The sequence below is a fragment of the Pestalotiopsis fici genome (genome assembly GCF_000516985.1).
Source record: "Pestalotiopsis fici W106-1 unplaced genomic scaffold PFICI_Scf_10, whole genome shotgun sequence".
NCBI classification, from domain to species: Eukaryota; Fungi; Ascomycota; class Sordariomycetes; order Amphisphaeriales; family Sporocadaceae; genus Pestalotiopsis; species Pestalotiopsis fici.
Window position 1 is genome coordinate 1,758,415 of NW_006917100.1, and position 15,363 is coordinate 1,773,777.

At 51.0% G+C, this 15,363-nt stretch overlaps 5 protein-coding genes across 5 annotated transcripts; 4 read left to right on the forward strand and 1 right to left on the reverse strand.

The window, feature by feature from the left end:
* Positions 1-66: 66 nt before the first annotated feature.
* Positions 67-3,457, forward strand: PFICI_12763 (uncharacterized protein; the record flags this gene model as incomplete). Its single annotated transcript, XM_007841344.1, has 3 exons — positions 67-265; positions 319-511; positions 568-3,457. The coding sequence occupies 3 exons, from the start codon at positions 67-69 to the stop codon at positions 3,455-3,457; spliced, it is 3,282 nt and encodes a 1,093-aa protein (XP_007839535.1).
* Positions 3,458-4,567: 1,110 nt separating this feature from the next.
* PFICI_12764 (uncharacterized protein) lies at positions 4,568-8,100 on the forward strand (the record flags this gene model as incomplete). Its single annotated transcript, XM_007841345.1, has 4 exons — positions 4,568-4,742; positions 4,991-5,160; positions 5,244-5,660; positions 5,803-8,100. The coding sequence occupies 4 exons, from the start codon at positions 4,568-4,570 to the stop codon at positions 8,098-8,100; spliced, it is 3,060 nt and encodes a 1,019-aa protein (XP_007839536.1).
* A 133-nt stretch (positions 8,101-8,233) lies between these two features.
* On the reverse strand, positions 8,234-8,744 carry PFICI_12765 (uncharacterized protein; the record flags this gene model as incomplete). Its single annotated transcript, XM_007841346.1, has 2 exons — positions 8,234-8,557; positions 8,616-8,744. The coding sequence occupies 2 exons, from the start codon at positions 8,742-8,744 to the stop codon at positions 8,234-8,236; spliced, it is 453 nt and encodes a 150-aa protein (XP_007839537.1).
* A 2,692-nt stretch (positions 8,745-11,436) lies between these two features.
* PFICI_12766 (uncharacterized protein) lies at positions 11,437-12,452 on the forward strand (the record flags this gene model as incomplete). Its single annotated transcript, XM_007841347.1, has 2 exons — positions 11,437-11,668; positions 11,725-12,452. 2 exons carry the CDS (start codon positions 11,437-11,439, stop codon positions 12,450-12,452), a joined length of 960 nt encoding a protein of 319 aa, XP_007839538.1.
* Positions 12,453-13,984: 1,532 nt separating this feature from the next.
* On the forward strand, positions 13,985-15,196 carry PFICI_12767 (uncharacterized protein; the record flags this gene model as incomplete). Its single annotated transcript, XM_007841348.1, has 1 exon — positions 13,985-15,196. The coding sequence occupies one exon, from the start codon at positions 13,985-13,987 to the stop codon at positions 15,194-15,196; it is 1,212 nt and encodes a 403-aa protein (XP_007839539.1).
* Between the last annotated feature and the right edge of the window lie 167 nt (positions 15,197-15,363).

Consider the following 15,363-nt stretch of genomic DNA (forward strand, 5'->3'; position numbering starts at 1 on the left):
GCATTCATCCATGTACAGTTGATGGCTACGTTTGTCGCAACTCAGCCATTGCTACGTACTATGAATATGGGTGACACGGATTTGAAAGCCTTGAATTACTTCACCTGCACGCTGGGCGAATCTGCAGAATGGAAAGGCCAACAGCCAAAAGGTGCCAAGACAGCTTATCATACTGTTCTCCAGCTCGTAGACAACAAGGCGCAGGAGACACCCGACGACCCTGCCATTGGGTTTGCAGATTTCACTGCTCATCAGCATGATGATGGTGAGTCGTCCCACTAGTAAATATAACCAGTCTCTCGTCTGACGATCGACAAGGCTTGCCCTTTCTTACATTCGGTGCCCTGAACAGCCGGTCCAGGGATGCCGCCAGAATTCTGTCCAGAGAATTGCACGGAGCTATCAAAAACGAGTCACCTGCGATGATCGGGTTGCTATGCAGCAGCAGCCTCGACTTTGTACTGACATGGCTGGGCCTGATGCGCTTGGGTCATACAGCCTTGCTCCTTGCGTAGGTGACCTACATTCCTGTCAATACCGAATACATCGCTCATCTCCAATTTGCAGACCACAGCTTGAGGCTCCAGCAATTAAACATCTATGCGAGGGTGAAGCGGCAATGACAATACTCATAGACAAGACGCATGAAAAATGGACAACGCAACCCATTGAGGGCATCACCTTTCAGCACATCCCAGACTACCAGTGCGCAGATGCCAAAGCAACCATATCCCCAAATCAGCATGTTCCGAAAAGCTCAGACGTTGCGTATCTGAGACATACCTCGGGCACATCATCAGGTCTACCCAAGCCCATAGTTCAAACCCATTGGGGAGCCGTCGGCGTGCTGCCACGCTTGACGGGCCATGAGCACAGCGCCACCTTTACCACGACGCCCCTTTACCACGGCGGCCTGGCCGATTGTTTTCGTGCATGGACGGGCGGTGCCATGATATGGTTCTTCCCCGAGGGGAAAGTGCCCGTCACCGAAACTAATGTCAGAAAGGCAATTGAGTTCTCAAGGAAAAATAGCCCATCTAGCGTGTGCGTGGAGTATTTTACCAGCGTGCCGTATGTCCTGCAGGGCCTCGCCAGCGATCGCGAGGGCCTGCGGCTACTCCAGGGAATGAGTCTGGTAGGCGTCGGAGGAGCTGCGCTCGCAGCCACCGTGGGCGATGAACTCGTGCGGCAAGGTGTGAAGCTTGTCTCGCGGATGGGCAGCGCCGAATGCGGGTTCCTCATGTCGTCGCACCGCGACTACGATAGCGACAAGGAGTGGCAGTACCTGCGACCCGTGACGAACGATGAATTTATCTCTTTCGAGCCCCGAGACGGCGGCTTGTTTGAGCTCGTGGCCAAGCCTGGTTGGCCTTTGAGAACGAAGCAGAATCGTCAGGACGGGTCGTACGCAACTTCTGATTTATTCCAACCGCACGATGCTATATCGAATGCGTGGCGGTATCATAGCAGATCCGATGCGCAAATCACTTTAGCCAACGGCAAAAAGTTCGACCCAGCTCCGCTCGAAGGAGACATTCTGGGTGGAGCTGATCTGCTCGAAGACATCTTCGTGTTTGGCACGGGACGAGAATTTCCAGGCGCACTCTTATTTCCCAGGTCGGAAAATCTGTCCAAAGCCAAAGTCATAGAGGGTGTGTGGCCTTCTATAGAGCGCATCAACAGTGCTTCGCAAAGCCACTCTCGTCTCACCAAAACAGCCTTGGTGGTGGTGTCCAAGAAGGGCGGCCAAGAAAATCTAGAAAAGAGCAGCAAAGGAACCGTCATGAGACGTCAAGCGGAAGAAAAATATGCAGAGCTGATTGAGTCTGTCTACGGAGCTGGGAAGGATCAGCACTTTCACCATGAGACTCTGAATACAGCACAGCTTCAGGAGATGATCGTGGGGAAGTTCTCACAAATTATCGACCGAGTCATTGATCCTGATGATGACATTTTCAGGCAAGGAGTCGACTCGATTGCTTGTATTCAAATACGCAAGCTGGTGGAGACCAGTCTTGTACCGCCTGGATCGTGCCCATTGCCACTCAATGTCATCTATGAGCAGCAGACAGTCCGGAACTTGGCGTTATATATTCAGACTGTGCGGCAAGGTAACGAAAAGGGCAATTGCCTTGAGAATACAGCTATCGAGAGTTCCGAGATGAAGCAGATGGCCACATTGACTAAAGTGTACAGAGACTTTGATCCTGCAACAGTATCTCAGGTCAAATCAAGGGAAGGGAATCGTCGCGGCATCATTCTGACAGGCGCAACCGGGGCACTTGGGGCTCATCTCTTACACTGTTTGCGAGAATCTCCTGAGATGCGCAAAATATATTGTCTTGTTCGTGCGCAAACAGCGAACGCAGCCCATGAACGAGTGTCCCAAAGTCTACGAGCGCGTGGACTCTGTGAGCTGGAACAATTCGCATCGCACCCATCCCTCGAGCAAAAGGTAGTCTGTCTACCATGTGACATTTTCAATGCACATCTAGGACTCTCGGAAGAGATGAGAGGCCGCATCAGCCAGGATTGTTCCATCTTTGTCCATGCGGCTTGGACAGTGAATTTCAGCCTTCGACTAGGCTCATTCGAGGACCACATCCGCGGACTGCATCATATGATTCGATTTGCAATTTCCATTGGATCGAATCTTGTCTTTGTGAGCTCCACGGCTTCAGTGAGCAGGTCGTCGGAGCAGCGCATACTCGAGTCGATCCCATCGAACCCATCCGACGCCGCTCCGTTGGGTTATTCTAGGTCAAAGTGGGTAGCGGAGCAGGTCTGTTCAGCAGCGAATCATCACTGCGTCAGCAAGGCGGCAGAAGAAGATTTTGTCCATGGACATCCTCAAGTGTCCGTTGTCCGTGTTGGTCAGCTGTGCGGAAATGCAGCTGGTGTTTGGAATGCCAGCGAAGCATACCCGCTAATGCTCTCGACGGCAAAGATCACCGGCTGCCTGCCCGACTTGCAGGACGAGAGTTTGAACTGGCTGCCCGTTGACCAGGCGGCACAAGCTCTTTTGGAAATCATCATACATGACACTGATGGTCGTCGTCGTACTGCTCCGGAGCCCGGTGGTGCAAGTCCGGTGTACCATGTTTTGAACCCGCACCGGCAACCTGCATGGCGCGACATGCTGGAATGGGTTCAAGACGATAAAGGGAGCCGGTCCACTTCTTTTGAAATAGTGTCACCCCGCGAGTGGATCAGCCGCCTGGAGAAGGCCCTGGATGTTGGCGGCGGCGACGGGCATCTGCACCCCGCGCAGAAATTAGTGGGATTCTGGCAGCAGAAATATCGCGACGAACCAATCGTAAATGGCACCACCCACAAGCCTCGGGTTTTTGATACAAAAAATAGTTGTCGCGTGTCAAAGACCATGGCGCAAGTTCATCCGCTTTCACAAGCGCAGGTATTGAAAATGTGGGATTGGATATGCAGTCATGTTGCATGAGCTGGAAGAGAAGATCAAACCAAACCCATCCCCCTTAGTCACCCTTCTTGTCCACGATGCAATTTACCATGACAGATGTTGACTTCCAAGGGGTTCAATGGGGTAGCAAAGATTAGTGTGTCCATCAATTGCGGATAGAGCCGCCGACGTTCTAGGTTCATTCTTGCTTTGTTCTTCAGGGACTACATAATGTACTATCCAACCTTGTAGCCCTCAAATAGTGAGTGTATTAGTGAGTGATCCAGTAACTACGGGCTGGTGTTAAAACATCATTACGTACGGGGGCGACGTCATAGCTCCCCTCCTGACCAGGATGCTCTACCTACCCAATGGACTGCCTAGCAGGTAGATTGGAGGGATTTGAAAAGTCCACAGGCGAGGGGTCGCTTGGGTTACCTGGAAAGCAATTCACTTCACAACATTGACGAGGTAGAAAAACACCCAAAGCAAATTTACAGTCCTACCTTATCTTCTCCTATAATTGTTCTTATTATTCGGGAAAAAAAGGATCTGCTCTATCGATCTTCGGAGATATCACCATTCTTGTCTTGGAACATTCTCTAGAGGCCCTTCTAATAGACAATAGCTACGAGTATTCCGTAATTACCATACACCAACCACTCTAGGATAGCCCCTTGAGCAACGCCCCGCCGAAGAAAAGACGGTCGGTCTACTATCCTCATCTCACGAAACCCCATCAAATAGAGTCGCTGGCTTGTCTGCTCGCATTTTTCGCATTCTTCGTATTCACCGCCTGCTGTTCACGGGCCACCTCAACGGTCTCTGTGCATCCAGACTTGCAACGGCCCCTGGCGCTACCGATATATGCTACCTTAGCACTAATCGCAGACGACGACGCTTCTTCTTGTGGTACCTGCCCCGCGACCGCTACGGTGACATCCGAAAAAAAACCGACCTCTCGGGTCGCCGCCATGGAAATCTAGGCCAGAGGGAGAGAAAGAGACGAGCGAAAGGGAAAGACAGTGAGATCGCAGCTTTTTGCTGCTGTCATCTGTTCAGCTTACTGCGCATTGTCTTGCAGGCTCAGCTACGGCACAGGGCGACACAGCTTCGTCTTACGGAATATATGCCTCCCTCGCTCACAACAACATGTCTAGCCTCACAGCAAAGAAGAGCGCGCCAAGTGGCATTCAAGCCGAGGAAACAAAATCTGCATCCGAGACGGGAGTCACGATAGCTGGAAACTCGGACTCGCATATCTCGGCTGCAAATGCAATCACACAGACACCGCCGGGGACGGCAGTCGTGGCCGCTACTTCCCAAGGTGAGCTTCCACTCGCACCCCGCCCGCCAGTCACTCTGCCCCTGTGCCGCAGTGCCGCGATTGGGATCCCATTCCCAGCTCCGTGGCTGTTCTTGAGGCGCGGTCTGCTGACTATGCATATGCTGCATCCTTTTTTCCTATTTTTTCTCACCATGCCAAGGCGATCGCCAGGCATCCATTTTAGGGCAGATGCGCCCGTCATTATACTGGTGCCACTATGTATATTTCCCATACTAACCAATAACCAGTCTTGCCTGGCGACAGTGCTCAGTCCACCCCCTTGAATGCGGGTCAGCCGAATAAGAAGGGACCCGCGAAGTTATCACGTAAGGAAACTGCTGGGAAAGATGTTAAAGATGCGAAACCTCGCCCCAACCCGGCGACGCCCTCGGAGCCGGCAATCGATCCTTTGTCCCATGTGCGTCTTTCACCCCGACTTGGTCAAATCTGCCCAAAGGAAGAAGGAAAAAACAAGAAGACTTGCTAAACAAGACTTGCTAGCATATCTTTGTGAGGACCAACACTGATCGAGCTATTCCGCCAAAACTCCGTGGACCTGGCAGGCCTGACAGTCCTGCCAATGAGTCTCTCCCACGACCTAGTTCCGACCTCGCTGCGAAACAAGCTCCGCTGCACCCTGAACATCTTCGAGACAGGAGAAAGCCCGCCTCATTCCTCAGCCGATTGAGCATGATTGGAAACAAGAAGAGAGGGGATGACATGGACGATGGCGCCTCCGAAATTAGCGATATGCGCACCGAGGGCGCTAATGCGGTCGCTTTCAGTTCGGATATTGACTTTAACGGCTACATTCCACGACACAAAGAACCGCCGCGCTACATTAGAGTGAGAACACATCACAAGAAGGAAAAGGAGTTTAATCGCATGTTCCTTGCGCAAGAGCTTGTTGGTACCGAGGTAAGTGGTGTAACTCTTGTTAACGTCCAAGTGCAAGGGCAAAGGCTGCTTGCGGGACGCATGGTATACTTGACCACATACATCTTTTACCTGTATACTTTCGATCTAAGCATATATACGGCTCTGCTAATATCTTTTACAGGCCCCCCAAGAAGATGATGGTGAAAATCCTGCTATTAATGGAGCACCCGTACAGCCGGTACGGGGCTTTGGACGGAAAGATCTCAACCCGGGCGGTCCCATATGGGCCATGGAGTTCAGCAAAGATGGAAAGTATCTGGCAACTGCAGGGCGAGACAGGATTGTGAGAGTTTGGGCAGTGATCGCGACTCAGGAAGACCGCAAGGCGTACGAGGAAGAATCCGTGTCTGCAGATGTTGGCGCAGGTGAAAGGCTTAGCGCGCCCGTCTTCCGGCCACGGCCAATTCGTGAATTCTCAGGCCATACGGGCGAGATCCTCGATCTGAGCTGGAGCAAAAACAATTTTCTGCTGTCCTCGTCGATGGACAAGACTGTCCGTCTATGGCACTTGAGTAGGGACGAATGCCTTTGCACCTTCAAGCATAAAGACTTTGTTACCTCGATTGCTTTCCACCCTAGGGACGACCGGTTCTTCCTGGCCGGATCATTAGACTCCATTCTCAGACTGTGGAGCATCCCAGACAAGTCTGTGGCCTTTTCAAGTCAAATAGCCGACTTGGTTACTGCCGTTGCATTTTCTCCCGACGGCAAGACATGCATAGCTGGGTGTCTAAACGGTCTCTGTACCTTTTACGAGACGGAGGGATTGAAGTTTGAGACACAGATGCATGTTCGCTCATCTCGAGGCAAGAATGCCAAAGGGAGCAAAATCACAGGCATCCAAACCATGACTTCCCCGCCAGATGTGCTGGATGGTGAGGTAAAAGTCTTGGTTACCTCCAATGATTCCCGTGTGCGCATCTACAACCTGCGTGACAAGGCGCTAGAGCTCAAGTTCAAGGGGCACGAAAACACGAGCAACCAAATCCGTGCCAGCTTCAGCGACGATGGCAACTATGTCATTTGTGGAAGCGAGGACAAGAGAGCATTCATTTGGTCGACAGGTCCTTCGCAGTCAGACAACAAAGAGAAGCGTCCGACTGAACATTTCGAGGCCAATTCTGCAATCATTACACAGGCCATTTTTGCACCAACCGCTACCCGACAACTTTTGCAGGCTTCGCAAGATCCCATTTTCGCCTTGTGCAACCCGCCGCCCGTGACGCTGATGAGCAGGGAAGAGGCGAATATGAGCCAGACCACGCTCGGCCAGGAATCTGTCCCCGACAAAACATTGGCGATTAAGAAACCCATGGAAACACCAGCTTTCATTGCCCGGTCAAAACACCATGATGGCAATGTCGTGGTAACGACAGATCATTCTGGCATCATCAAGGTCTTTCGTCAGGACTGCGCATTCGCCAAGCGACGCCACGATAGCTGGGAAGCCGGATCTACCTTCTCGCGCCGAGTTGGCAAGGATGGACTTTTGGGACGGAGTGGAAGCGTCAAGACGAGTACCAGCACTGGCACCAAAGAACCGGCCTCACGACGTGGATCAATATCTCAAGCACCATCTGGCCTTGGACCTGGAACCCCACAATTTAGCTCTGAAAGAATCATGTCCTGGCGACAAGGAGTCGAAGGTATCCCATCGCGGCCGAGCTCCATTGCGCTTGCTACCCCTGTTAGGAGTGAACGGTCCATGAGCCCTGCCAAAGCACGCACTCCGATTCCGTCAAACGCGCACAATGCCGCTTCGGAAGCCCGGCGGCAGCCATACGCTAGTTCTCTGGCATCACCACCACTTCAGCCCACAAGTCCATCATCGAGCGTCAAGACAAGCGATCAAGATCGGCTTGACAGACCTCCTCCTCCGAGTTTCACATTCAGAAGTGTGGATGAGGAAGATGAAGACAAGGAAGGCGGGCCCCATGTTGATCATTCCGGCCCTACCCTTTCATTCTGGAATCTGAATCGGTGGAAAGGCATAGGCAGTACGCTGAAGGGAAATGCTGGGGCCGGGACCTCTGATCGGAGGGACAGCAAGACAAGTGAATCGGGAGCGGCCATGCTGACTCCAGTACCGGAATCTGACGATAGAAGGCGCAAGAGTTTAGGGTCTCGTGTGATCCAACCACACTCGCACTCGAGTAGTCCCGATAAGACTGAACAATCCGGAAGGAGGAAGAGCATGCCGTCCAAGGATCTGCTAGCCCCACCAGGGGGGCGTCCTCACCGTGATCGCCAGACGAGTGTTGTGAGTACCCTGACAAGCGAGGAAATCAGCGATCCCGAAACGAGTGATCAGGGAAACCCACAGTGCTCCAAATGCGGAAGTCGCGAGTTCAAGTCGAAAAAGGTTGCTGGTCAGCAGAAGCTTGTGTGCTCGTCATGTGGCAGAATCCATGATAACTAGTAGTCCGAATACTCGTTGTTTGGAAAGCATTGGCGTTAATTGGCGTTTTTATTTATGATACCACCGTGTCTGTAGAAAGAATTTAAACACTTTTCACTTGAATTGCTTTTTTCCCCTTCTCTTCATACATCAACTACCAATCGCTGTCCTCGATAGCCTTGGCCACCTCATTACCGTCATCCTTGGCACCACCTTTTCCCGCGGCCGTCACATTTCCCTTTGCGATCTGTTCAGCGGCCATTTCCTCGATCGCAGCCTGAAGCTTGGGCGGGTTGGCGGACCGGACCTCTTCATATGCCTCGCCGTTGCGGACAAAGAGAAACGTGGGAATGTGAGTGACGCGGTACCGCGCCGCTACGTCGGGCACCTCGTCGATGTCGATCTTGGCAAAGGCGATTTGGCCAGGAGAAGCGTGCTTTGTGGCGTGTTGGGTAAAGAGGGGATTCATGGCTTTGCACTGGTGGCAAAAAGGGGGTTATAATATGATACTACGGGAAGGTTAATGATGGGCTTACGGGGCCACACCAGGTGGCGTGGAAATCAACCACGACATATTGGTGTGACGATAGCAGCTCGTTGTAGCTTTCCAACGTCTGGACGACGTGCACGGGATGCGTGGGCGCGGTAGGATCTTGCGAGGTCATTATGGATGTCACTGAGGCAATGATGGAATATTGACTTGTATAGGAAATGTGTAAATGTTGCCATAACGCGATATGCCGTAGTCCAAAATATTTATATTTCGAGCTTACCCACAACAATAGACATGTAGGTATGTTTATATCACGTCGACGCGTCCACCAAATAGGCAGCGATCGCGAGAAATGTACGAGGATTGGTAAGCCGCTAGCACGCCATGGATTGAGTTGTAGTGCGGATCAATAATGATAAGCTAAGCGAGTATAATCATTTTTAACGTCTTGGAAAGACTAACTAGAGATCTAGGGCCGTCTTGCCAAAAGAGCAGAGGAGTGCCAGCAAGGCGACTTTGAAATGACGAAGGAGCAGTCATGGGGCGAGGAGTATTGCTCGTCGCCAATTCGTATACTATACCCTCATGTAGGTGGTAGGTACTATGTATATCGCGACACGCATTGATGTTGATAAAGGAAAGATGCCCGTGTCCATGTCGCTCAAGCGTGCTGTGCTATTCTGGGGGTATCACTACATCAGTCAATTTTGAAAAGTTAATGTACAAAACAAGCTTGTACACCCAATTTCTCGGATCCTTGGTTAGAAACGTTACACTGCATCATGCAGCGTACTGGACTGCCTGCATCTATGCACAATGATCAGATCGCAGGTGATCAGCGCAAAGACCGGGGTGCAGTAGCCGCGGGCGCGCCAGTTTGTTGGACTCTCGGCCGTGAGCGAACGACTTGATAATTCAACCTTACCGCGAACGGCTTCATGTACTGAGCGTTACTTGGATTCATGATTACTTTTTGAGTGGCATAGGTGCTTATGATGCCTCACTGAAATATATATCACGGAATTTCTGATAGACACAAGTATCTGGTTATCATTGATGTCCTAGCTCGTTAGTGCGAGCCTAGGTGCTGGCTACCTCTGGACGATCCATGACGGCAAAAAAATCTTAATTCCGAACCCGGATAAGGTCACTCGAGCAAACACCATATTTTGATAGACACAACCTTGCCAGCGCTGTTCATTTTCGGATCAATATTTCTTGATGGAGGCGGCTGCTCCAGAGATCGAGAGCACCTGATAGGTCTGTTGAAAAGAGGGAAACCCCTTGCAGCCTTCAGACGGATCTTCTATCATATGGCCAACTCGATCCAGAATAGAAACCCTATGCATGGTACCCATCTCAACCTCAGTCTCCTCCCCCCACCCACGAGCCGATATCACACCAACCCTTACCCTCCTAGCGTCTAACATACTACCAACGATGATGCCTGCCACCGGGCAGATGATAACTCAACCATGATGCAATGCTCCAACCCTCATGAGATAAGTTTCACTGCTCTTTTCTCCTCCAAATCAGGAAAATTCACGAGATAGTGCGGCGCTTAAGAGTAAACTGAACCCTTGCCGGAACCCAGGTCCTTGCTGGTCTTGTTCGGTGTGGTTTTTTGGCCCCCACTAGACATAGCCATCTTGGCCAATGGAAAATGGCAAGTTTACCGAAAACGGGAGGCCTTTTTTTTTTTTTTTTTGGTCCCTCATGGTTTCCCTCATCCTGTTCATTGCTTTTCTTTTTCCCCAAAAGACATCTCGTTTGGAAGATCTACCATGACTAGGTACCTGATGAGCGCCCATCAGGAGTGTGTCGGCCGAGCAAACAGAGCGTGTGGAACCAAGACCTGGACACATGAGTGATATATGCTTATGGGTAAGAGAGGCGATTGGTCCGGCTATTCTATGAGAGTGACTGTCTAGATCAAAAACAAGCCTGTCTACTGCGGTGGAAATGTCTCCCCTTGCCGGCCAAATGCTGACAGATTTCTCTCAAGACCGCCCACCATTGTACAACTCTTCAAGATATTTGACTGGCCGTCCTGGAGACATTCACAAGTCCTCAGCCCTCAAGTCATGTTAATCAGTTCGACGGGAAAAGGCCGCCATGACGCATCAGTCGTATTCCGCCGCCACCACCTAATCGCCCACTGACCCAAAGCGAGGGCATTTGTGCGAATGAATGAGACGGGGGGTCCCTACACACAAACTAATTCTTGGTAAGGCCAGCCGCCTAGTCCCATGAACAAGAGCGCTTGGAATCATCATCAACCAGGGGGCCAGCTTAGCCTAGGGTTGTTATTCAACGGGATTTTTTGCGCCCCCAAAAAAACCCACAAGTTGCTCTACTAAGACTTCTCTCGACCTGGGATCTTGTTTCAGATATCGTTGGCTTTCAATGATTCCACAGGCTTGGAAAGAGTAATTTAGACTGATACAACTGGACGCTAGGTACGGCGTCTGGATGGACCGGCTCATTTGTGACAGTATCTCTCTCCCATCCACGGAACGCGCGCTTGAGTCCGACTTGGCTTGAGTGAATGGCCTGCTCGACTTCTTTGTCACGCTCTTCCCAGGGTCAGCTTCCAATGATAGACGACGGCTTTGACGCTCAGGAATGTCATCACCTTTTGTTTGTGGTGAATGTGGAGTTGGCCATGTTTCATCTTGAGCAACATGGAGAGGGCCAAAGAAGATGTCATTATTGGAAAGAATTACCAGATATCCACTGACAGCGAGCTATAAATACTCGTCGAGATGGCGGTTCCATGAAGGAGAAGACATCTGTGAAGGCAGGCTTCAAAGACTACACGTACCTTTACTTGCTGAAATCGTTAGCAACTTCTTTCACTCAATATGGCAAACCAATTCTCCTTCTTCTTTGGTGTTGAGCTCGAGTTGCTCATTTCCAGTCGCTCAAAGAGTCACAAGTCTTGGATGTCATTGGCAACTGAGGTCAGCACCAAGCTCAAGAAAGCTGGCATACGCAATCACATCAATGAGGGCTGTGATAAGAGCACAGCGAATTACACAGAATGGTCCATTGTCCAAGAAGTCACGGTACCGTCTCAGCCCGGAAAGAATCTATGTAAGGCTCCAAAATAGCATAAAAGCAAGTTTATAAATCTCACCGCTAGACTCTAGGGGGTATTGAACTCGTTTCTCCGATATTTGAGCTTTCCAGCCCATGGAGTGCTCACCTGTCGCTGATATACAAGACGCTCAAAAGTTCATTCACACTGTCCAGTTCTGCCAATACGTCGACTCATGTTCACATGTCCACATCTCCGCCGCTGCCCACGAGTTGTCTCGGCACTCTTGCCAAAGCAATCCTTTACTTTGAGCCCGGTCTAGACCTCTTGCTGCCATCATCCAGAGGCTCATCGTACTGGTGTCAGTCAAACCACGAAAACACTACGCTGAAAAATGTCCCACTCTTGGACTGTTTCACACATATGGACTATTGCCACAGTCCGACCGATATCGCTGCCGCAATGTGCTCCTTTCCGGCCAAGTCTGCCTATGGTCAAGCCAACGGGTTTACCAGCAATTTTGTCCATGGCGTGTACAAATGGGATTTCTCCGGCCTGGTCGATCCAGCCTTGTGTCTTACTTCTAACCATTGCCCCAGCGGTACGATCGAATACCGGCAGTGTCCTGGAAGCAAAAGTGCCGAGGAGGCCCATACTTGGCTCATGCTAGCTCTCGGGTTCGTGGCGGGCGCTATGGAAAGAGGGGACACGATCGATCCCCAGGCTCCTGTGGCCATGGGCGACCTGTGGTGGACAGTCAGCTGCGGCCTTCAGGCCTTGCAGTTTGGTTCTGCAGATTTGAGAGCAATGGAGAAGCTTTTCTCGGGCAAGGGGAAATAAAGAGTTGGAACTTACATGGCTTATTAACGTGGTCCCTCACGTTGGTAAGGCTGCAGCGCTGGCAACGGCGCTGGCTGTGCGACTTGAAAGTTGTATTGCGAATTTTCTGTCACAGTTCGGAATGCAGCTTGGTCCCAGTGTGTTATCAGGTTCGAATTTTGTAGTACGGTACACACTTTTTGCCCATTTATGGTGCGGACTTGTCCTGCCATTTCAAATGCGATACGGATCGACGCTCCTCCAGAAAGGCCGATTTCGACCCGGCGTGTAATAGTAAACTTCCTCCCGTCTGGCTGATACTTTAGATATGCTATTTGTCGAGGGAGTAGGTTATTTGGTCCCTCAAGTGGGTTAGGCTCCAGTATTGGCAAGGGCACTGGCTGTTGGACTCTGAGGTCGTATTCTGCAGCTTCTGTAATAAGTTGGTTTACCGCTTGGTGACACTGTATTACTAGGTTTGAATTTCCCACGATGCACACTTTTTGCTCATTTATGGTGCGGATTTGTCCTGCCATGTGAAATGCGACAGTGACCGACGCTACTCCAGAAAGGCCGAATCTGTGCTGGCGTGTAATGCGAAACGTCCTCCCGTCTGGCTGGTTCATCAGATATGCTATCTGTCCAGGGAGTAGGTTATTTGGCGAATTCATGGTTGCTTATAAAAGTACCTCCGGGGTCGTTGGGCTATGTCTGGTAGCTAGGATAGCCGTCGGCTGCAGCAGACAGCTTGGACGAGACAAGATGTCCCAGAAATCCCAGAAAAGGTGATAACTTCAACTGTGATAGAAGTGGGCGAATTGAAGGAATATTGGCAGTAATTGATTAAAGCTCCGCCAGACTGTCTGTCTGTTGCGAATATATCGATGTATGGACTGATGAGTTGTTGAGTTATTGGTGTAAGCTAATTGGTTGATTAGGTAGGGAGGTAATCTGTAGGTTGGAACAATAAAGAGGGACCGACCGCCTTGACGGGCTTGAAGCGCGTCCACTGGCAAGCATAACCCAGCCTATCATTATCGTACCTGGAAACAGCAGCTGACATAAACCCCCACCATTAGTGTGTACTGGGTACCTTTGCGGTCGGGCACAAATTGCAGTGAGTGACGTTGTAGCGGGGTAATAGCGACTCACTGGGGAGAGAGTTCTTGAGCCGCTCGAAAATCCAAGACTCAAATTAAATCAACCGATGATTACTTCAAGAAACGAGCCAAACTAAACCACGAATATACTCGACACGGCCCCAAAACCAAGATCCATCACGCACATAGATACACTTTTGACATTTCTGCATTCATTTGCGCCTCGACGACTCCTTGTCGCAATCCTCAGCCACTGCGGCAGCGCAAAGCGCGCGACAGCAACAAATTAAAATCATCGAAAGGGCAGGCAGGCACCAACGACGAAAAGCTGCATACATAGCTGCTTCCATCACTTCCCACTGCTCGTCACGCGCTCGCTCCCCCGATCGCCTCCTTACAGAACACCCCAGAAACTGCAGCCTCTTGGGCTAACTGAGGCAAACATCGACCAAGATGCAGTTGGTCAAGAACAAGTCAGCCCAGCGTCTTGATGCCACTGTCGGCGATGGCTCGCAGAGCGTGACGCTGGTGCCAATCGAACCCGAGGACATGTGGCACGCCAACAACCTCATCTCGCCCGAAGACATCATCAGAGCACATGCAGTACGCAAGGTCACGACCGAGTCCAAGACGGGCAGCACACAATCCGAGCGCGTACACACTGACCTCGTCATCCGCGTCACCTCGACCTTTTTCGATGCAGCCGCTTCTCAACTACACGTCTCAGGCACTGTAATAGTCGAGAACAGCTTTGTGAACATTGGACAGTACCACACACTGGACCTCGAGCTCAACCGGCCATTCACTCTGTGGAAGTCCCATGGCTGGGATTCGGTGGCACAAGAGACCCTAGAGGAAGCGCTTAAGCAAGATAAAGAGGGAGCGGTCGCTGCTGTCGTCATGCAAGAGGGTATTGCGAACATATGCCTCATCACAGAGTATAGAACCATCCTAAAGCAGCGCGTGGAGAGCACGATACCAAAGAAGCGCTCCGCCAGCTCGGACCAGTCCAGCGGCATGAAGAGGTTCTTTGACAAGGTACTGGCTACTCTATTGAGAAGCATCGACTTTGGCACTCCGCGGCCGCTCTTGTTGGCGAGCCCCGGTTTTGTCGCAGGCGACTTCAAAAAGTTCATCCAGGAAGAGGGCACACGAAAAGGCGACAAGGCCATGATGTCCATAGCCAAAGAGGCCACTGTCGTCCACTCCAGCTCCGGTCACCTGCACAGTCTTAATGAAATCCTCAAGAGCCCCGAGGTACTAGCCACAATGAAGGAAATGAAGTTCTCCAAGGAAACACGGGCAATGGATGAGCTCTTTGAAAGGTTACGAAGGGACGACGGCCGAGCGTGGTATGGTATTTCTACTGTGGAAAAGGCAGTCAATGAGGGTGCTGTCGGACGAGGTGGCGGCGTTTTACTCGTCAACAACTCCCTCTTCCGCAGTCTGGATATTGCCACGAGAAAGAAATATGTTGCATTGGTGGACAAGGTGAGGGAGGACGGAGGTGATGCCCGGATTCTCAGCAGTGATCACGAAAGTGGGCAGAGACTTGATGCCTTGGGTGGCATTGCTGCGATATTAACGTATCCGATTCATGATCTAGACGAAGATGACGAGGATGATGAGCAAGGAGAAGATGCACCCGAAGGAATGATTATATGAGATGGATACGCCACTCACTTTCAGGTCTTGTGAGAAGCATTGCGAAACTGTTGAGATAGGAGCAGCCAAGAGCAAGCAAAAAAGAACATTGATACCCTGTAAAATTGAGCAACTGGCACATGACGAATGCTCCTTTTGTAATTTGATAGCAATATTTGAGTTTCACA